At 40.5% G+C, this 21,880-nt stretch overlaps 1 protein-coding gene and 1 non-coding gene across 2 annotated transcripts; one reads left to right on the top strand and one right to left on the bottom strand.

The window, feature by feature from the left end:
* Positions 1–5,041: 5,041 nt before the first annotated feature.
* On the top strand, positions 5,042–20,474 carry LOC138826929 (alcohol dehydrogenase 1). Its single transcript, XM_070022323.1, has 9 exons — positions 5,042–5,118; positions 7,065–7,166; positions 8,499–8,637; positions 10,881–10,968; positions 11,258–11,477; positions 13,217–13,477; positions 15,264–15,399; positions 16,290–16,428; positions 17,784–20,474. Exons 1-9 carry the CDS (start codon positions 5,101–5,103, stop codon positions 17,806–17,808), a joined length of 1,128 nt encoding a protein of 375 aa, XP_069878424.1. The 5' UTR covers positions 5,042–5,100; the 3' UTR covers positions 17,809–20,474.
* Positions 8,324–8,454, bottom strand: LOC138827067 (small nucleolar RNA SNORA31). The gene has a single exon (XR_011371940.1). It is a non-coding gene; the product is annotated as a small nucleolar RNA SNORA31 (small nucleolar RNA).
* Positions 20,475–21,880: the final 1,406 nt, after the last annotated feature.

The raw sequence follows: 21,880 nt of genomic DNA, 5'->3' as shown, positions 1-21,880 counted from the left end.
GTTTTTGCCCTTCCCCTCCACAAATTATACCAACATCAAATACAGTGAAAGCAGGGGTTATACCATGGGGGAGGGACATACAAAGCAACAAAGAAATCATCTTATAAATGTGTTAGAAACAAATGCATGAAAGAAAAAAACATTTGAATACATATCTTAAGGTTCATTTCCCTAACATCAACTTATCTGACCTTTTCTGCTTGACTCAGACATATACTAGTTATTGCAAATAAGGGAAACCATGGGACCTATGTTTCTTTGGGCCTGGCTTACTTCACTTAATATAATTTTTTCCAAGTCTTTCCATTTCCTAACAAATGGGCCAATGTCATTCTTTCTGATGGAGGCATAGAATTCCATTGTGTATATATACCACATCAAATTTGTACTTTTTGAGACTGTCTCTTTCATCCAAATTATTAAATTGATTGATATTATATTATTAATAATATCTTTTTGCCTTTTTAATATATGCATCCAAGATTAATGTTAGTCTTCTTGTTATGTTTTCTTAGAAAGGTCTCCTCATGAGAGTGGACATAAATGAAGACAATTTCCCCCAAGGAGACACCTGATTAGAAGAACCTACCTAGGTCAGCATTGACCAGTGTGTCAAGATTACTCAACTGAAAAATGTTGTTAAAAAATACTAGATAGTCACATGCAAAAAAATGAATTGGGGGAGCAGGTAGGGTGGCAAACATCTGTAGTCTTAGCTTTTTGGAGATCAGGAGGATCATAGTTCAAAGCCAGTCTGGACACAAATTTAGTGAGCTCTTGTCTCAACCAAGCCAGGCATGATATTCCAAACCTGTAATCTCAGGTTTGTACTGTCATATTACTATAAAGATCTAATAGAATAGATTGAAAATTTTCTGCAACTCAACACAAAACATCATACAAATGAATGAAGGTAACAAATAGATATGGATCTAATGGTGATACTACTAATCAGAGAAATGCCAATGAAAACCACAGTATACCATCATCTCAGACCCATTAAGATGTCCCCTCAGAAATAAACCAGAAAGTAATACATGTTGGAGGGTATGTAGAGAAATTGGAATCCTTTCTGTACCATTATTTGGCTTGTAAAACACTATGTCCTCCAAATTAAAAAAAAAATAGAACAACCATACCATTCTGGAATCCCCGTGTACTGGATGGACATCCAAATGATCTGAAGGTCATGTCTCCGAGAGAAATTTGCATATGCATGTTTGGAGCCACACCATTCATCATACATAATTTAAGTTGAAGTTGCATACCCGTGACTAGGGTGAGCTTCATAACAGATTAGATTTTGCAATGGAAAAGACTAGTGAGTTGAAAGAAAAACACAGAAACTATCCCAAATTCAACCCAGAAGAAAACACGAATGATAGGTGTGACACCTTCTAAGGACTAATATGCTTAACTGTAATTCTAGAGATGTAAAGTATATTCAGTAACATCATGGTTGACAAAAATTATTGAAGGAAATAGATATTACTCTGTAGAGGAAGCAGCTTGTTGTGAAGAAGACCATTAACAGCCATCTTTAGTCATGTGAGAGGGAAAAAAGATCAGACTTGTTTTCTGGGTGTTTAAGATGGAGCCAGAGCAAAGCTAGGAGCTGGAAAGAGGCAGTTGAGTATCAGGGGGTGAACAACTGATCAAGAGCAGCTGCTCAGCAGTAGAGTACAAGTATGGGTGGCACTGATGGCTTTCCAGGTTTGGAAATGCTTTAGAAGAAATTACACAACTCTTTGGTAGAGCACAGTGGGGGAGAAGTCCAATAACAGATGGGAGAAATAACTTCTAAAGCAATTCTTAACCAGAGACTAGAATTTTCAGTGCAATAGGCTGGCTGGGACGGGCAGTGTTCCCTGACCTTTTCTTCTGTACCAAAGATTAATAATGAAAAGTTACACTCCCTTTATGCAAGAACAGAAAAAAAAGGACATTAAGAAGAAAATGTGGCTTCCTATCTCGGCTTTGAACTGACCCATCTCTTGGCTTTATTCATTGGCTTTATTCTACAAAATGAAGGGGTTTGGCTTTATTGAATAAATATCAGGTGATCTCCAGCTCCCCATCAGCTTAAAACTGAATTTTAACATGTTTTCTTTAGCCGTTGCTTACATTCTGTTCACCCTCCATGATCAGATCCATTTTCCTTCCTGCTCAACTGTGTATTCTAATCTTGCTTAGTTTGATTTCTTTTCAGATTGAGGAACATGGACCAACATTCAACCTTGTCACCCAAGGTGGCTGGCCAGATATTTTGTATGTAAGTGATACCCCAGAGGAGACTAGAGATTATAGGAACATGACCTGGGATTATTAGAGGATGTAGAGAGATGAGGATGAGAGGGGAAACTGGATCTTTCACGTAAATTAAAGGCACAGAGAGTTTTCCTGTGTAAAATAAGTGTGAGCAGCAAGCATTCATCTGTGGAAATGGGAACTATCTTGATGATGAACATCCCAGTGTGTATACCTAACCATAGTTTCACATGCTATCCCATAAACACGTGCAACTATAATAATTAAGGAATAAACAGATAAGCATTCACATCAGCATCACCGCTTTCCTTCAGTCCTGCCCTCTCAGTGGTTTCTGTGAAAACTTTAATTATTTTCACTAACTTCACCCTTTAGGGACTCAACCTCAAGTTGAGCCTGGAATGAACCCAGAGTGATTTTATTGGACTGATTATGAGATCATTGATTTTTATTGGATTGATGATTGGATTCCCCAGAGCTTTGAAGGCTCTGACACCAGAGACAGAGGAACCTTTCATCTTGTAGCTCCTGGTCCTCACTTCCCTGCAGTACTCCTTTTTAGCTTCTCAGGCAGAGGAACCACTGTCTGGCTTTTCCCGTGGAGGGCAGGAGTGCACCAATGCCACCAAGAGCCTGGTTACTTTTGCTAAGTCCACTGTTTTGCACTCTTACCCCATCTAGGAGGTCAGGTATGTCACTCACCCTTCAGAAGATGAGGAGTCTGTCCTTGCTTCTTCTGTTCTCCAGACACATTACTGTTGTGGCCTACCCATCCTGCCCATCTGTGTGCACAGAAGCATCCTAAATGCTCAGACTAAAGGTTCTCTGAGCTGTTGGGATTTCAGGCAGAGAAGCTACACCCAGGATCATCGCCTATGAATGGATCCCAGGTAGTCAGAGAGGTCCTGAAGGTGTTGAGATGTTATGGTAGCCTCTAACTCAAGTGAGGGGGGAATAGGTTACCCCAGGGCATGGCAGCCAGGGGAAAGATCCCCTACTAGACTATCCTGACATCTCTAAAAGCTTCCTTCTCCCAGAATGCAGCATCAAGCTCATGCAAGCTGAGATGTATGGGGTAGTTGTCCAAATATTATCTCAGTCTGTTAGGTTACTATAATAAAATACCAGAGATGGATGACTTATAAACAACAAGAATTTATTTCTCATAGTCCCAGAGTGGGAAGTCTAAAAGCAAAATGCTGGCAGACTGAGTGTATGGGGACAGCTTCCTTCAGCCACTTCGTGGCTGAGTTCTGTAACCTAATCACTTTCTCTAGTACTCACCTCCTAAAACCATATCCTTGGGGGTTAGGACTTTAAGGTAGGAATCTGGGGGTAGGGATACAAACATTCTAACTATGGGAAGTTTCTCGGGCCTCTTTGTAAGGGCAATAGTCCTACTGATCAGGTGTCTGTCCATGAGACCTTATCACTTCATCAAGCCCGTACCTCCCATTATTACCTTGGGGGTTAGGATTTCAACCTAGGAATTCTGAGTGGGGAACGCACACATTCTGGCTGTGGAAGGTCTCCCGGGCCGCATTGGTGGGGTGAGAGTTTCATTGATAAGGTGTGAGCCATGTGACCTTCATCAAGTCCTCACCTCCTCAAACCATCCCTTTGGGTGTTAGGATTTCAACCCAGGAATTCTGGATGGAAGACATATGCTTTGAAAAAAACACTACCGAGGGCAAAGACCTAGTTTACATACTAAGCAAACATGTAGATTTGCCTTGATAAGAGTCAGGAAGCAGTAAGGAAATCAAATTGTTTTGCTTTCGGTGGGGCTGTATGAACCCAGTCTGGGGCTTCTTCTTCGGTGGCCTTAGCTGCTTCACCACATAGCAAAAGGGACTGTGGTAGGAATCCCAGGTGGGTGGACTTTTTTATGGCCAGGTGACAGCAAGACAACTTAACCTCCTTGCCCTGGCTGTGGACAGGGAAGAGGGTCGTGAGTTGGTGGAGATCATTACCTTTCTGAGAGCTCAGGAACATGCAGGACATATACCAACGACTCTCTATCAGGGTGAAGGGCTATTTCTCCTGGTCTTTGGGCTTTTGGCTCCTCAGGACTTTGCTACACTGGGGAGGGAGAAGAAGATGGCCTCCTGTAGTCTCCCTCCAACTTGTCCACAGCATTGGGTGAGGGATGAGGCTTTGTGCAATCCTGAGGCTGATGATGAAGCAGGTGGGAGAATCAGGGATTATAACAAGAGTCAGTCTTACAATCTCTATGCTCCAGGCCTGGTGCAATGCCTTGTCTTTGACTTCTTTCCCTCATCCTCACCTACCAGATGTCCCACTGCTGTTCAGATAACAGTTGGGTCAAGTTCTAAATGTCATAGCACTGTCTTATGAATAGCCCATGAGGCAATGACCCTAAAGAACTTCCTTTGGGTAAATAAAGATTTCAGTATGTCTTTATTACAGTTCTACTTATGAAATCTTCGCTATGGTTGGAAGGTCTGTGTCCTCCTCCCACAATTCCTACTTTGAAATCCTATCCCCCAAGGAGATGGTTTTTGGAGGTAAGGACTTGAGGAAATGATACACTCACAGAGATAGAGACATCCATAACCTAATAAAAATAAATGTGTGCAATTGGCACATCACAGAATCAGGGTTTGACAGGACAGTTCAGTGACCTTTGCCTTCTACTTAATCTGTTGAAAGAACACGTAGAAGTGTGTGGCTTATAGACCCTGGTCACGTGTGGAATCATCTGATTGTCAAGCCAACAAAACCCGTGTGCAGCGCTGGGTGTGTGCCCAGAACTGTGGAGGAACTCACAGGCTCAGCAGGCTCCTGGTTTGTAGAGAAGACAGAAGCAACATGAGCACAGCAGGAAAAGTAAGTGAGAAGACTGTACTGTTGAAAGACATATTATATATGTATTATATATACAAATATACAGACAAAGGTTTTATGCTATCTAAAGTAGGGATGAAACATGCTGAACTATAATATACAACCTAAGCTATAATATCTAACATGCTGAACCATAATGGAAACAAACTGCTTCCAAACATCTTTAACAAGAATGTATAAAATCTGGATACCTTAAAGTGTTCAGATTATATTAAATGAATTGGCACTGGAGTGATAGTTTATTCCAAGCTAATTGTGACTACTTTGTGCAACTAAAATTAGAAAGGTCTTTAATCCAAAAAGTGTGCTATTCTTTGTAATCATATTCTTATGAACACAGGAATATTAAAACTGCTAAGTTAGTCTTAAGAGGATTTTAATTCAGAGGACTTAGACATAGCTTCTTAACCTTTTTATGAAAATCATATTGATAAGAATTAGTTGTCAAAGTTAAAAGACAACATTAATATGCAAATTCTGATTGAGAAGGGTCCATTATGACATAATTTGTAACATTTCCACAGTAATTTAATGCAACAGTATTTTCTCCACACAAAAATTAATGGGATATTGCAGAACATTTATATTAACAAAATTAATATTAACACATGTTTGTTTCTAAATCTGAAAACTCATACTTACTCATGTGTTTATGGTTCAGAGAAATGCATGCAGTAGGTTAATATAATTAACCCTTCATTGCAAAAGTCTATGCCTTTGTTTCCAGTGAATATTTGCTGGAAATATTGTATTTGGGTTGGATCCCTTCAGGCTGGGAAGGTGGCTCAGTGGTAGAGTGCTTGCCTTGCATGCATGAGGTCCTGGGTTCAATTCCTCAGTATCACATAAGCAGAAAAAGCTGGAAGAGGTGCTGTGGCTCAAGTGATAGAGCATGAGCCTCAAGCTGAAAGGCTCAGAGACAGCACCCCGGGCCCAGAGTTTAAGCCCCAAAAAGCAAAAAAAAGCCCATTGGGTTGAACCCCACAGTACAGTATCTCATTATGGTAACTGTATGGAAAGTTCCTGATGTTTCTCCATGCATGGAGTGACACAGTAATCCCATTTCAATAAAATGGGGTAGCAGTCACAGAATAGCCCATTGCTAGTGCTCTTATTTGATCTCTTTTCATTTTTCTTTCATTGCTTACTGGAACTTATATTGGCATGCTACATTTCCAAAGAGAAGCAGTTAGGAAAAAGGAAAAATAAACTTACTATAATTCAATAGAAGGAAATAGCAAATTCATAGACAAAATAATGTAAAGCAATCCTGTTAATGAAAGTAAAAATAGATGCAATAAGCAATAAATCCCCATATGTGTGAAATCAACAACTCTGCTCTACAATAAGCCTTCTTTTATGTGTATACTTTTCTTGCCAGCAAATAATAACTTCACCAGGCATGATGGTACATGCCTGTAATCCCAGCACTCAGGAGGCTCAAGCAAGAGAATCCTGGCTTTGAAGCCAGACTGGGCTATATACCTAGACTCTGTCTCAAAAATCTAAGGGCTGGAGGTATAGATCCATGGTAGTGTACTTGACTAATATATGCAATGCTCTGGGTTCTACTGCCAGCACAACTAAAGGGAATAATAAATGTGGCACTTCACATATAAGCCAATAGCCAATAACTAATTTGAAGACAGCTTTAGAAATTTCAGGAATAAATACCTTTAGAGGAGACAATAAATACACATAGGATGGCCCAAACGAGTATGTTTTGGCTTTCATCTCAGTGACTTACATTCATGTTATTACCTTATACATTTTAAAAAGACCTTTTTTGTATTCTCTTTGTAAAGCAGAAAGGTTCATTTCTGCAGCATGTGTGTAGATAGCAGATTGGGGCTGGAGGTGGTGTGTATACAGGAAGAAGGAGACAGGCTCTGGCTTCGGGAGTAAGATCCTTCTGTCTGACTTTCCAGGTGATAAAGTGCAAAGCAGCTGTGTTGTGGGACCTTAACAAACCCTTCTCCATTGAGGAGGTGGAAGTTGCACCTCCAAAAGCCCATGAAGTCCGTATTAAGGTAAAACTGCCTTTTATCGATTTTTGTTGATTTGTAGAAGATTGAAAATAGAAACAACCAAGAATCTGTTCAGTGGTACTTCCTATATGGTTATCCAGACAATGAATATTTTGGGGGGTTTTTTTTTGGGGGGGGGGTCCAGTCGTGGGCCTGAACTCTGAGCCTGGGCGCTGTCCCTCAGCTCTTCAGCTCAAGGCTAGCACTCTACCATTTGAGCCACAGTGCCACTTCCGGCTTTTTTCTTTTTGCTTATCTGGTGCTGAGGAATCGAACCCAGGGCCTCATGCATGCAAGGCAAGCGCTCTACCACTGAGCCACCTTCCCAGCCCACAATGAATAATATTTGTTTCTCAAGCAAACTACAAATATATTATTTTTAAAGTGACCTAATAGTATATATTGTATAATCCCAGTAAATGCCTAAAAAATTATATATTTATGGAGCTGGGTATCAGTGGCTCACACCTGTAATCTTAGCTACTTAGAAAGCTAGATCCAAAGATTGCAGTTTGAAGTGAGCCCAGGAAAATACTTATCTAAGACTGTTACCTCCAATTAACTAACAAAAAGCCAGAAAATAGGGCATAGTTCAAGTGGTAAAGGCCCAGCCCAAGTGGGAAAATCTGAGCGAAAGCTAGAGACCCTGAGTTTAAGCCCCAGAACTGGCACCAATAAAAATAAATAAATAAATAAATAAATGTGTGTACAAGATTGTAAAAGGCTATATAACATTTTCTTAGTGTTAATCTGCAATCTTTACTTCCATAAAAAAGCAGGAATTCTTTTTTTATTTTTGTACTTTATTCATTTTTTATTATCATTATTATTAAGTAGTTGTACAAAGGGGTTATAGTGCCATAAGCATTCTAGTATATACCTAAAACAAGTATTTCAGAACTAGTTCATTCTCAGGATCAAATAGTCCAAATTGTTAAATTCAGGAAAGGAAGATTTTGGATACTCTTGAGAGTAAACTGAATCTTTTGCATTTGAAACAGGTAGGGATAGTCATCAAAAACTCTCTAAAAGCCTTTCCTAAAATTTGGTATGTTAAATCTGGTCCAGAGTCATAATCTTCTGAGAGCCACAACTTTTCCTTTTTTTTTTTTTTTACTTTATTTTCACTTTTTTCTTCTCTTTCTTTCTCTATTCTTTACTAATGTATTCCCTCAATTCAATCTGGGCTACCACAAAGACAGACAGAAAGTGCAGGGATTATTTGCTTTTGCTTCCTCGTGCAAACCAAAAGAACAACAGCAAGCTGTTCAAAGTCTATCAGAAGATGCAGGCCACGACTTTTCTGGGTGTCATAATCTTCTCTTTAACCGGCAGATCGTGGCCACGGGAATCTGTCGCTCTGATGACCATGTGGTGAGCGGCAGCTTGCACACGCCTCTTCCTGCGATTCTAGGCCATGAGGCAGCTGGCATCGTGGAGAGCATTGGAGAAGGAGTGACTACAGTAAAACCAGGTGCAGAATTCACACCCAGCCTTTATGCTTTTTGATTCAGCATTCTAAGATCATCCAGCTCTGATGAGGGTACTGAGGCAAGGAGACATGCAGAAGCTTGTAGAAGGTCCTGGACAAGCTGAGACTAGAGGCTTCTCTCCTTCCCTTTTCTCCCTGTCTGACTCCCTGTCTGACTCTCAAGTTGCTGTTTTCCTTTCAAAGCTATTTGTAGCGATGCTAGGCATCAGGTTAGAGACCTAGTACCTGCCAGAGTGGAGTCTATCATGTAATGACTCACAAGATGATGCACATAGAAACACAAATGGGTTAGTGGAGAAGATGGAATTCTAAGTCCCCCAGTGTCTAGATCAGAGCAGGGAAACCTGCAGCCAGTTCACAAAAATCAGGCCTGTGAAGCTATGACTAAGTCAACACAAGCTTTTCTTAGATGAGAATTGAAGCCTCTCCACCAATTTCCTTTGCCAAGAAAGCCTTCCCTCTTAAACAGAAGAGAAATTTAAAAAACTTCATGGAATGAACAGCAGAAAGTATCCAGACCTAAGCAATGCCATTTTTACTGCCTTTAGTTATGACCACAGATGACAAGTTATAAATTTTCTTTTTAACATTTATCTCTTGTTTATTGCATTTTAATATGCTTTCAGTACTGAGAGGTGAATAAGTAGAAGTTTTCCATGCCATCATTCCCTCACAAACTTTATTTATAAGAAGTGATGAGCCAAACATTTTTCTTGTAAGAAAGGAAGCATAAATGATTACAAATAAAAATCATGTTTAATTGTATAAAGATGAATTGGCCAATGGTCAGTCTCTCCCCTTTCCAAAGAATTAAACTGTGAACAGAAAATAAAAAACAGTCTAGTAAGAGTTTCAGCACTTAGTATTTCCTTTTGTTGGTAATAAATAAAAAAACACCAGGATTACTTTTCAATTTTACTCTCTACATAGCAGAGAAAGTAAATAACAAATTATCATATAAAGACATTTGGAATTCAGTTCTTATTCTAAGAGCAAGCACCTAACTTATTATGAGGAGTTAAAAGTTTCAAAAGAATTTTATGAATTATTGCCCCACTATTATTAGTTTTTCTTTAAAAAAAATTCACTCATGCTGGCCTGTAATCCTAGTTACTCTGGAAGCTGAGATCTGAGGATCACCGTTCAGCCCGGGCAGGAAATTCCATGAGACTCTTACCTCCAATAAGCCACTAGAAAACCAGAAGTGGAGCTGTGGCTCAAGTGGTAGAGTGCTTGCCTTGAGCTAAAGAGCCTGAGGGACAGCGCCCAGGCCTAGAGTTCAAGCCCTGGACGGACAAAAAACAAACACCTCATATCTTTATTTTAAAAAGCCAAAAATTGGTTATCAAAATTCTCATTTTTATTTTTATCCCTTGGCCAAATTAGCTTTATTTTTATTGTTAAAAATGTGTATTATGGTTTTTTCTTTTAGTTTTCATTTAATTGCACAAGATACCAGATTTCTCCCATAGCTAAGTGTAACTACAGCAACTTGCTTGCAACTACTATATATAATATATATACACTACATACACATATATAATATATAGACTATATATAATATATATATACTATATACACATATATATGTACTATATATACATTTATACTATGTATATATACTATATATGGATGGAGAGGATATATATGTGTGTGTGTTAGAGATAGGTAGGTAGGTAGGTACATAGGTAGGTAGATAGATGATTGATAGATAGATAGATAGATAGATAGATAGATAGATAGATAGATAGATAGATAGGTAGGTAGACAGACAACAGATAGATAGATAGATGATAGATAGATAGATAGATAGATAGATAGATAGATAGATAGATAGATAGATGATAGATAGATAGATAGATAGATAGATAGATAGATAGATAGATAGATAGATAGATAGATAGATAGATAGACAGATAGATAGATAGATAGATCCTCTTCTTGCTATGAGGTTTAAGGAATGCGTGGAGCGCGTGAGAGCCCCAGGAGAAATCAGGGTGCGCAATAAAAAGGCGTCAATCCAGTGGAAACAAGCTTTCCGATGCGTGTTAGTTTCCATCTCTGCGTCGCGTCTTTGGGATGGTGACAGCGCGCCTGCGGAGCGGCCCGGCTCGGCGCGGCGCTGCGGCTGGACCGGCTGGACCGAGCGGCTGCTGCGTAGGCTTCGAAGTCGCTGTTCACCAACTCCCGGATGCAAACAGAAGTGCGTTCCGCTCCCCCTGCAGGTGACAAGGTCATCCCGCTCTTCATTCCCCAGTGCGGATCGTGCAGGGTGTGTAAACACCCGGAGAGCAACTTCTGCCAGATGGCCGAGTAGGTGTCCTGTCCGGGCGAGGCCGGTCCGGGGCCGGGGGGACGGGGGCCGGGACGGGGTGCGGGACGGGGGACGCGGGGCCGGGGCGCGGGCCGGGGGACGCGGGACCGGGGCGCGGGACGGGGACGCGGGGACGGGGCGCGGGACGCGGGGACGCGGGACCGGGGCGCGGGACGGGGGACGCGGGGCTGGGGCGCGGGACGCGGGGACGGGGCGCGGGACGGGGAACGCGGGGCCGGGGCGCGGGCCGGCGGCCGGTCACGTCCTCTGCGTCCTTTCCCTGTCCAGTCTGAGTAAGCCGCGGGGGACCCTGGTGGACGGCACTTGCAGGTTCACCTGCCGGGGGAAGCCGATCCACCACTTCCTGGGCACCAGCACCTTCTCCGAGTACACGGTGGTGGACGAGATCTCGGTGGCGGCGATCGACGCCGCCTCGCCGCTGGAGAAGGTCTGCCTCATCGGCTGCGGGTTCTCCACCGGCTACGGCTCCGCAGTGAACGTCGGCAAGGTAGGGTGACCACGCCGCGCGCGCCCGGTCCACTGGGCCGGACGGGACCCTGGAGCCAGCCGGCTCTAAGAGGAGTCGGAGATTGCGCTGGGAATCGAAAAGCCGCCCCAGGCATCATTCCAGAAAACTCACCTGTGGGTGATCTATGAAAGAACTGTGGAAAGGTAGCTAGGAGTTTGTTCCAGAGGCTAAGACCTGAGGATCACAGTTCAAAGCCAGGCCCACACAGGACCGTCCATGAGATTCGTCTCTCCGATGAACTACCCAAAAAGCCAGATGTGGAGCTGTGACTCACGTATAGAGCAGCTGCTTGGAGAGAAAAAGCTAAGGGGCAGCACCCGAGTCCTGGGTTCAAGCCCCACTACAGGCCCACAAGAATGTAAAAAGCAAAAACAAAAACAAAATAAAACCCAGCCACTAGGACTGAACTCATTAAACAGCCTCTCCCCAATAGAAAGCACACGGAACATGTCTCTTCCAATTTCTGTGATGTTAGCCCAAAATGCAATTAATCTTTGTGCAGTCTTATCTGTTTTGACAGGTAGTCTGAATAAACCTACTTACAAACAAGTAGCCAAGAGTACTCAGAATGGCTTTATTTATTATTATAATACAGATCAACTTTTGGTTACAATACTCTTCAATTGTTCATTTTAAAAATCAGGGAAAAACTGGGTGCCGTAACACATACCTGTAGTTCCAGCACTTGGATCTGAGGTGAGAGGATCACAAGTCCAACTTGGATTTCAAAAGGTATCAGGGCTGAAAAAACATACAAAGACCTCATTGGTCCTGTTTCATTATCTTCGTTTCATGCTGAATTTCCCCCGTCTTTCCTGCTTTGCATGAAGTAAATGGTAACTCCCGGATGCTTCACAGATAATTTCTGTACTGCTCGTGACTGCTAAAAGTTAATAAACCTAGAATGTAATTACTAATAGCTTGATGGAATTACTTTTCAGTATCCTAGATTGGCTTTGAACAGTGATCCTCAGATCTCAGCCTCCTGAGTAGCTGGAATTATAGGTCTGTGCCATCCATGCCAGGCCAAAAGCAATTTTTGAGACATGAAATAACTGGACAAAGCCACTCAAAATGAGGAAAGCCCTTAAAATGCTCCCTAATTAACCACCAAAAAAGAAGAAAAGAAGAAGAGAAGAAGGAGAAGGAGAAGAAGAAGAAGAAGAAGAAGAAGAAGAAGAAGAAGAAGAAGAAGAAGAAGAAGAAGAAGAAGAAGAAGAAGAAGAAGAAGAAGAAGAGAGAAAAGGCAGAAGTTGAGCAGAGACTGAAGTAGTAGAGTGCTAGCCTTGAGCAAAACAGCTCAGGTACAGCACCCAGGTTCTAAGTTCAAACCCCCAGACTGGTAAAATTTCCTTTCATATGTATATGACACCAAAGCAATTTGTACAAGACATTAAAGCTTAAATGAACCTACAGAAAATGTCATCAAGATCAGAGTTGCCCATATTTAGAGCTCAAAGATAATCCACTGATTCTCACATCAGAAGGCCCTGGAAACTGTATTCTTCTTGCAAAGATTCTGATTTAATTGATATGAGCTGTGACCTGATATGAGCTTTTTAATGATAAGCCTTAAAAAAATGGAAGTAAGTATAGCTAAAAGAGGTTTGAGTTAGCCCCTAGTAGCATACTTAATCATGGTATTAAGCATACACTTTGTACCTCCTGGGCATTTTCTAGCAATCACTGTCTATTTTTTGCATTTTGTGAAAACACAGGTTGCTCGGGGGTCCATCTGTGCTGTGTTTGGCCTGGGAGGGGTTGGTCTGTCTGTTGTCATTGGCTGTAAAGCAGCGGGCGCAGCCAGGATCATTGCAGTGGACATCAACAAGGACAAGTTTGCAAAGGCCAAAGAGTTAGGTGCCACTGAGTGCATCAACCCCAAAGACTATGACAAACCCATCCATGAAGTGCTACACGAAATGACTGACGGAGGTGTGGATTTCTCCTTTGAAGTCATCGGTCGGCTTGACACCATGGTACGTCCTCCGACATCCTTGAGACTTCTGCTTCTTCTCTCTAGGTGGTAGGGGACAAAAAGCTTATGTATAAACATTTTTCTTAGAATGGCAACTTTCCATCTCCTGTTTGTTATTTAGATTGTTTAATATATTGCTATAAGAAATCCTTCGCTTTATCAGGTAACAAACCTGTCTCAAGTAGTGTTTTTTCCCTTGATGGGGAAAGGATTGCTTTTTATTCAGCCATTAAAAATCAGTTTTCAGTTAAAATGATTCAAGTTAAACTATAAGTAATGCAAACTCTGTCCTTAAATTGGCCTGTTTGACTTTCCTCAACACCCTTAAATACTTTAACAGTTTTTCATGTTCTCTTCACATGTGTTTTCTCACATATCACCATCTCTCCAAAAGATAAAATATTGAGCAATCTAGAGCTAAATGTAATTTTATTAGCAGAAAATGTGCCCTAAAACAGTGGCTGCTTTGCTTTAGTGTATCACTGTACATTACCACGAGTTCAACTCCAGACACAGCAGTCACCCAGTGGCTATGTATTGAAGTGAATACTGTAAAAACTAAAAAGTCAACAGATTGTGCTCCTCATATACCTCATGTATACCTCATGCACTCTTTACGGATTACATGAGATAATGCATGTAACACTCTTACCACAGTGTCACCTGTCATGTAGTAAGCTCTCAATGAATGCCAGCTGGTGTTAATGATGTAAACATACAACTCCCAAACTTTCATCGCTTGCATTTTTTAAAATATACAAGATACTACTTTCTAGTAAATACAAATGTTATTCATTATCTCTTAGCTATATTTTACTTCACCTGAGTTCTCTAGCATTTGCTGAAAATTGTCCCTGGAGACCAACACATTCCGTGCCAATAAATCTTAGCAATGTTGTAACAGGGAACTCTAATCTGAGAGCAAAGTTCCTTACAGTGTTAATGTGGAAAATTGTGCCATACAGGTCAGGTCCTTCCAAGAGAATCCAACTTGTTCAAAGCTACAGCCTTTCTCATTCACTATCTTCCCCTGTTCCCTCATGTAGAACTGGACTGTCACTTTATTTGAAAATGCCAAGAATCTGATAGCCACATATGCTGAGGATAGCTGATCTTCTAAGTGTAATACTTCAAAATTAGAAGGTTTATCACTATATATTCTAGAAAATTCTGAGCCATTTTCACCATAAACTATGTCCAAAAATGACTGGAGCAAAAAGCTTTCTGGGCTATTTTGTGACAGGATGATAGGTTAGGTTAAAGTAAAACCAATGCACATTTTGGCTAGTGGATAAGGTAACTTGAAACACATGCATCTTAGACATGGACAGTAGAACAAAGAGCTCTTAAGAGATGCATTACCAACTGGATGAAAGACCAGTTCTCATGATGTAATCCTCACGTTATGTTCACCACCAAAATACTTGGTTCCAACCAAGTACTAGGTTCAAATTACCTACTTAAATAGATAAATGAAAAATCAAATGAACCAACTTATGGATGCCTTGCTAAGCATGAGAAACTGCATGCATCTATAACAATACTGACCTCTTTGTCAGTTTCTACAGAAGAATTAGATACACAAAAATTCATTCTATGGTTTTTCATTGAAAAAAATGTTCTGGGGGCATTTCTTAAAGCCACAGAAGTTTCCTAGGCACAATGAAGAAGGAAGAAGAATATGCTTCCTTCCACACAGTTAAAATCAATATGACATGATGCTTTATGTTGTGGGTAGGAGGTAAGAGAATCTACTTCAAGAACACTAAAAACTACTTTGACTCCAGGTTGCTGCTCTGCTCTGCTGTCAAAATTCACATGGCGTGAGTGTCATTGTAGGGGTGCCTCCTAATGCCCAAAGCCTCTCAATGAACCCTATGGCGCTGCTCGGTGGACGCACCTGGAAGGGAGCTCTATTTGGTGGTAAGTAGTCAGACCTGAGACCCAAATTTCTGTTCACCGCAGCATTTCTTCCCTTCTTTTTTTCTTTTGTTAAATGGTTCCTGACACAGGTAGTAGGTATATATTATTCCTAGTTCCCATGAGTGGTATGCACACATTTACCTTTTCTGGAATATGGAGTCTAGTAGAAACAGCCTTCCAGGCCCCAAACAGGAGGTGGCAGCATACACCCTGCTTTCCACCATGGTACCTGCAGAATCGTCCCTGCGCACTCAGTGCCCTTTCTCTTCACACCCGCTCAGAAGCTGTGGCCCTGTGGCTCAAGCGGTAGAGCGCTTGCCTTGAGCTGAAGAGCTGAGGGACAGTGCCCAGGCCCAAAGTTCAAGCCTTACAACTGACCAAAAAAAAAAAAAAAAAAAGTTCTCCTCATTTCTTCCCTTTTACAAGAAATAAGATCAGAATTTGAAAAGCAATGGTCAGAAAATAAATAAAACTTCCTGTTGGACTTTAAGATCCAAATCAGCTAAATGTAGGGGGAAAATGCAGAGAGAAAGTCCCAAAACAGACTTTCTTGCTTCCCCATAAACAAACCAGGACCTTTTGGTATCAGCTGGTTTTCCTGCTGGCTACAGAAGGTACCAGAATTCCTAGTAGGACAGTAAGTCATGTCTACAGCAGTAATTCACAAGGACACTAGTTTATTGGAGTTGACTAGTTTGTAGTTTATAGTTGACCAAAGTCAAAAGACTGCAAAAGGCTTTTGAAGCACTCTCTGGTTGATCACGATAATAGCAGTCTATGGAATGATGTACTTTCTATAAACCATCTTTTTTATTTTATTGGAGATTCTCTTGTCTGATTCTCCTGCTTCCTCCTGCAGGAATCTAACAATGATCTCATCTTCTTTTCAGGCTATAAGAGTAAAGATGCTGTCCCCAAACTTGTGGCTGATTTTATGGCTAAGAAGTTTCCATTGGAACCATTAATAACCAACATTTTTCCTTTTGCAAAAATAAACGAAGGATTTGACCTCCTTCGCGCTGGAAAGAGGTAAGTTTTGAGTTTCTTTTTGTGATCAACGATTGATTAACAGAATGGAAAAGGAGATAGGTGAGGGAGGGGAAATTAAATGTCCTGGTTTTCCATTGCCAGTTCAGTCTGTACATGAAGACCATTCAAAAATCACATTGTGAGAGATAAGAATGGTCAATTTATATTTCCTCTCCTGCTGAACTACATTGCTTACAGCAAACATGAATAATCAGAGCTATTTAGCATGCCTTATAAGAGAGTACCTTTGCCAGAGAAGGCATGAGTTCTACAACCATAATTAAGATATGTAGTTATGGAAGCCTCTTCCATGACACTGAAAGCTGACTGTTAATGGCTGTAGATTAAATTATATGCAGAAAATACCCAATTTTTTTTTATTATAGAAGCAGGTACAACTACATGCAAGATTAATTTCTATATAGATACCACTAAACTTTCTTTTAAAATACTATTCTTATTTCTTTCCACAGTTGACAAAGACCTTTTCTTAAATAAAAGTTATGGTAAAGAGGAAGGATGCAAAATGTTATTTAAAGTATTTACATGTGTAGGCTGGGAATGTGGCTTAGTGTTAGAGTGCTTGCCTAGCATGCACGAAGCTCTTGAATTGATTCCTCAGGACCACATAAATAGAAAAAGGCAGAAGTGGTATTGTAACTCAAGTACTAGCTTTGAGCCAAAGAAGCTCAGGAACAGTGCCCAGCCCCTAAGTTCAAGTCCCAGGACTGGCAATAAACAAACAATAAAATGTTTACATTTATATTTTTTACAAACATTAGAAAAGGAAAGCCAATCCATTTCACACCCCTAACAAGCACCTCACAGGGTGATTTTTGATCTGTCACATCTAGAATAGACACAACCATTGACTTCTTTCTAATTCTGTTGTTGCATTTTCTGTTACCCCACATTTCTTCTCATTGGTTTTCAACTTTAAATATTATTTCTTACAGACTCACATGTAAAATATGGCATTAGATACTTCACTGACAAATAGTCTTGCAGAAGAAAAGAAAGCAGCATCCACACAGCACCTGCTGTTCTGCTCATGAAGAGCATTGTGCCTTCCCTAACGCAATTCTGAATCTGTGCTGCCAGGCAGGGCCCAGTTTCACATCCTCTGACTTTGAGAAATGAAGGCCCTTACTCCCCTCTCTACCCCATAGCCGGCAGGGAGTAACCAGACAAGCCCTTTCTCTTGTTTCTTCTGCTTTGCCAGAGTCAGGAATGATGGAAAGTGACAACTGAAGGCACTCAGCTTGCCCCTTTCTGCTCTTCTGTTTTTCCAGCATGTAGCAAATGAGTGTGAATTGTGTAAAAGTTAACACCACATCTCTTATCTCCTCTTTCAGTATTCGCACAGTTCTGACATTCTGAAACTTTCCCTGGAAGCCAGCCTCTGACTCCTCCTTCTCAGTGCACCTGGAGCACCTGCCACGGACCATCATCAGTTCTGTTCCTGAGAGGTGCCATCAGTAAATCACTTGCACAAGCTTTCCAAAAGAAACTGAAATTCCTATCAAGTTGATTTTCAATTAAATGCTTAGAATCCAAGCAAGAGCTAATGAAGAGCAGCTGAAAACAAATGAACCTACTTAAGTTTTCCCTCTTACTTACTGTATTTACACAGCCTATCCTTTTCCTTATGCACAAGAAAAGATACTTCTTGTGCCTTCCTGCAAGTTTATTTTATTTTATCTTTTAAGCCATCAATCATTGAAATCCAGGGAAGGGGATCTTCTTTCCTGGATTTACCCATTTCAGGGCTTGAAGTCCTACCTCTGTCTCTGTCTCCACTGTCCATCTTTGTCTCGTCTGTCACTGTGTGTGTCTCCCTTTCTCTCTCACCCCCATGGTACTAGTGTTTGAACTCAGGGCCTTGTATTTGCTAGGCACTGTATTTTCCTTTTTATAAAATTAAAGCTGTGGAAGATAAATTTAGCTTATAAACTTACAAGTAAATAAGTCGGGTCGTATGCAATTGTATACAAATACCTTAACCAAAATATAGTAGACACAAAAAAGAACTCAAATAGTGTAGTTTCTTAGAAAAGTAAAATCAAAGTTCAGCACAGGAAATGGGTGCTCAAAGGGGGTGGGAACAGTGGATGGATACATTCATAATATTTAATGTATGTATATGAAAAAGGAAGTGAGAAAGTTGATGTGACTGACAGGTGGGAAAGGGGAAAATGGCAGAAGCAGTGATTCCAGTCGAGATGCGCTGTACACAGAACTGGACATGTTAAATTGTAACTCCTTGTAGAACCATTTCAAGATTCTTAAAAAACATTTCAAAAAACAAATTAAAAAAAAAAAGAAGTTGAAAGAAATAGTCCGTGAAATGGACGATTGCAGGAGCTGTTATTAATATGCCCAGAGGGAAAAGATGATATTATGTGCATGAATAAGAACATTATGTCATCTTTTAAAAATGTTTTTGGGAGTTAAAAATGATCATTGCCAGAATGGAACTGCAATAAACACATAAAAGATCGGAATAAATCTACCTCCCTTGAAGTACCACAATTAAGTTAAAGGACCCTATGGGGGTAGAGAAAGGCTATGGTCTTTCTCTGGACAGAATGAAGGAGTTCTCCAGGATGAGGATGGACACGCTCCAGGATGGCAGTGTGACCACCTGCAAGGCACATGCGGTCACACTGGAGAGGCTCAAACTAAAATTCCAGTATCTACACCAACTCTTAGCTGAACACATGCTGTGTCTTCACCTCCTTAGCCGGGGGGAAAATGACACGCTGTAGAAAATGTGTTACAAAATTTGAAAAGTAAGAGATGTGACAGACTTACTTCTTTTTTTTTCTTTTCTTATTTTTTATTGTGAAAATACTGTACAGAGGGCTTACAATTACATGGGCAAGATAATGAGTACATTTCTTATCAAGCATTGTAGCCTCCTCCTTTGTTTCCCCTTCCCATCCCATCCTCCCCTCACCCCCCCACCCAACCCTCCACCAAAGTTGTAAAGTTCATTTTCAACATACGACTTGTACATCTCATTGTTGCAATGGGTCCACCTGTATTCCTATTTAAACTATTTGTTTTTTCCCTTCCCCTCCACAAATTATAACAACATCAAATACAGTGAGTCAAGCAGAAAAGGTCAGATAAGTTGATGTTAGGGAAATGAACCCTAAGATATGTATTCAAATGTTTTTTTTTCCTTCATCCGATTGTTTCTAACACATTTATAAGATGATTTCTTTGTTGCTTTGTATGTCCCTCTCCCACGGTATAACCCCTGCTTTCACTGACAGACTTACTTCTATAAAATGGGGATAACGAGAGGGCCTACATCATGTAGTTTTTTGTGAGGTTTAAATGAATTGTTAAGTGGAAAGTTACAATAGGATCTGGCACAGATGAAGAAACAAGGGTTTTAGTTGTCATGATTAATATTAGTATTTGGATAAACCAGTTTTCTGTTGCTGTAGCAAGCATCTGAGATAAGCAACATACAAAGAAATGGTTCATGGAGGCTCGTCATGATCCATTGGCCATGATCATGGCAGAAGGTTGTGATGAGAAATCTGAAGAGAGATAGAGACAGAGAGGTATGAGGGAGGGAGAGGGAAGAGGAATAGAGAGAGAGAAGCAGAAGGAGGAAAGGATAAAGTCTTATAATCCTCTACAGGCACAAGTTCAATGGAGTTTTCTCCTTTTGCCCACCTCTCAAAGTTTCCGCCATCTTCCAGTTTTGCCAAGTTGGAAGTTTTGCCTTTAATGCATAAGTTAAGATCCAAATTATAACATTATTTATCAGGTAGGTTATTAAACTCTAGACTTACGCTTCTTGAGGAATTGGCTCCATCATTCGATGTGTAACCTTGGGAAATTCACCTAAGTAAAGCAAAGATTGCATAAACCTAACAAAGCCAGAACCCCCTAAGTGTTAGATATGAATTTATAAGGTTGCAAAAGTAACAATACATTGACATACATTCTTAGAGTATATTCGTTGTACAAATTGGTTTCTTAATGCTATTTCCACATGTGTATAAAATATACATTGATCATATTTATCCCTTCTGTGACTCCTTATTATTTCCCCCTCTGTTTTCCTTACAATTTTAATGGGTAAAAATTGTATTTAAATTTTTTTTCTGTCGGTCATGGGGCTGGAACTCTGGGCCTGGGCGCTGTTCCTCAGCTATTCAGCTAAAGGCTAGCATTCTACCACTTGAGCCACAGCACCACTTCTGGCTTTTTCTGCTTATGTGGTACTGAGGAATTGAACCCAGGGCCTCATGCATGCAAGGCAAGCGCTCTACCACTGAGCCAGCTTCCCAGCCCCATATTTTAAAATTTTTGAAAAGAAGAAAACCATAGCTCAAAATTTCTTTTAGCTGTCATTTGTTTGAATATTATGCCAACCGTGGCATTTGAATTACTTTCCATATTTGAAGGCACTCTAAACATTTAGTTTTTCCACATCATTTTGTTAATTAAGTTTTAGAGCATATGCCTAGCATATTGACTGAACAATTTAAAATAAATCACCAAAATATTTGTGGAACATTTTGATGATTTATAGTTTGGCTGTCAGGAAACAATGGAATGAACATCTTCTTTGGCTTTGGATTTCAACTTCCATGATTTCCTCTGACCCTTCTCTGGGGAATGTAAGCAAACATTCTGTTCCTTTGCTCATAATCTTCCTGGCAAGGTTGTAGCTCCAAGGCTACAGCAAGGTCAACAAGCACCCAGCATCCTCAAATCAGAATGAAAGACTGGTTGAATAACCATGCTGCAGGAACTTAAAACCTCAGTCCAGAGCTCTATTTACAATCACTGAATTCTTATTCTTCATCCTGCACCTTATCCTTCAAGTGCTCCAAAGTTCTCAGACCATGCACAAATAAGGAGTGATGCCATCTTCCATGCTAGCAAGTTTTAAATTACTAATCTCATTCATTTCCAATTAATTTAATCCCCAAAATGAAGGATTTGAATGGAAGGTGACTTCTGTAGGTCATAATAATACTTCTCTGGTCCTTATAGATCATGAGGCCCTGGAGAAAAGCAAGCAGCATGTCTCTTGACTTGGTTTTGCCTTCGGAGGCTTTGGAGTCAAATCTCAAACTTGTTTGTTGTTAGTTGCATAATTATATTTGCGATGCCAATTCTTGGCTTCCTGCTAGTCTTTGAATACTTTTTTATATCATCAATTAAAAAACTAATACATCTTATATTGCAAAGATCATCAACTAAGGGCTATAGGCTTCTCACCTCCATGTCTGAATGCAGCATGGAAAGTTCCTTTAATTCTGTGAACCAGAGTGATTAAATTGGGCCCAAGGTAGTCTCCCCATCTCAAGATTTTTGGCTTAACCACATCTCCTTTGCCATAAAAGCAACACACTAACAGGTTCCATGGATTAGAAATGAATATTACCCTGCCTACCACAGTAGTGATCTCTGACCCAAA

This window comes from Dipodomys merriami, unplaced genomic scaffold (genome assembly GCF_024711535.1).
Source record: "Dipodomys merriami isolate MVZ:Mamm:240054 unplaced genomic scaffold, mDipMer1.0.p SCAF_15, whole genome shotgun sequence".
NCBI lineage: Eukaryota > Metazoa > Chordata > Mammalia > Rodentia > Heteromyidae > Dipodomys > Dipodomys merriami.
Note: the sequence above shows the minus strand (reverse complement) of the source record. Positions and strands in the feature narration are given on the sequence as shown.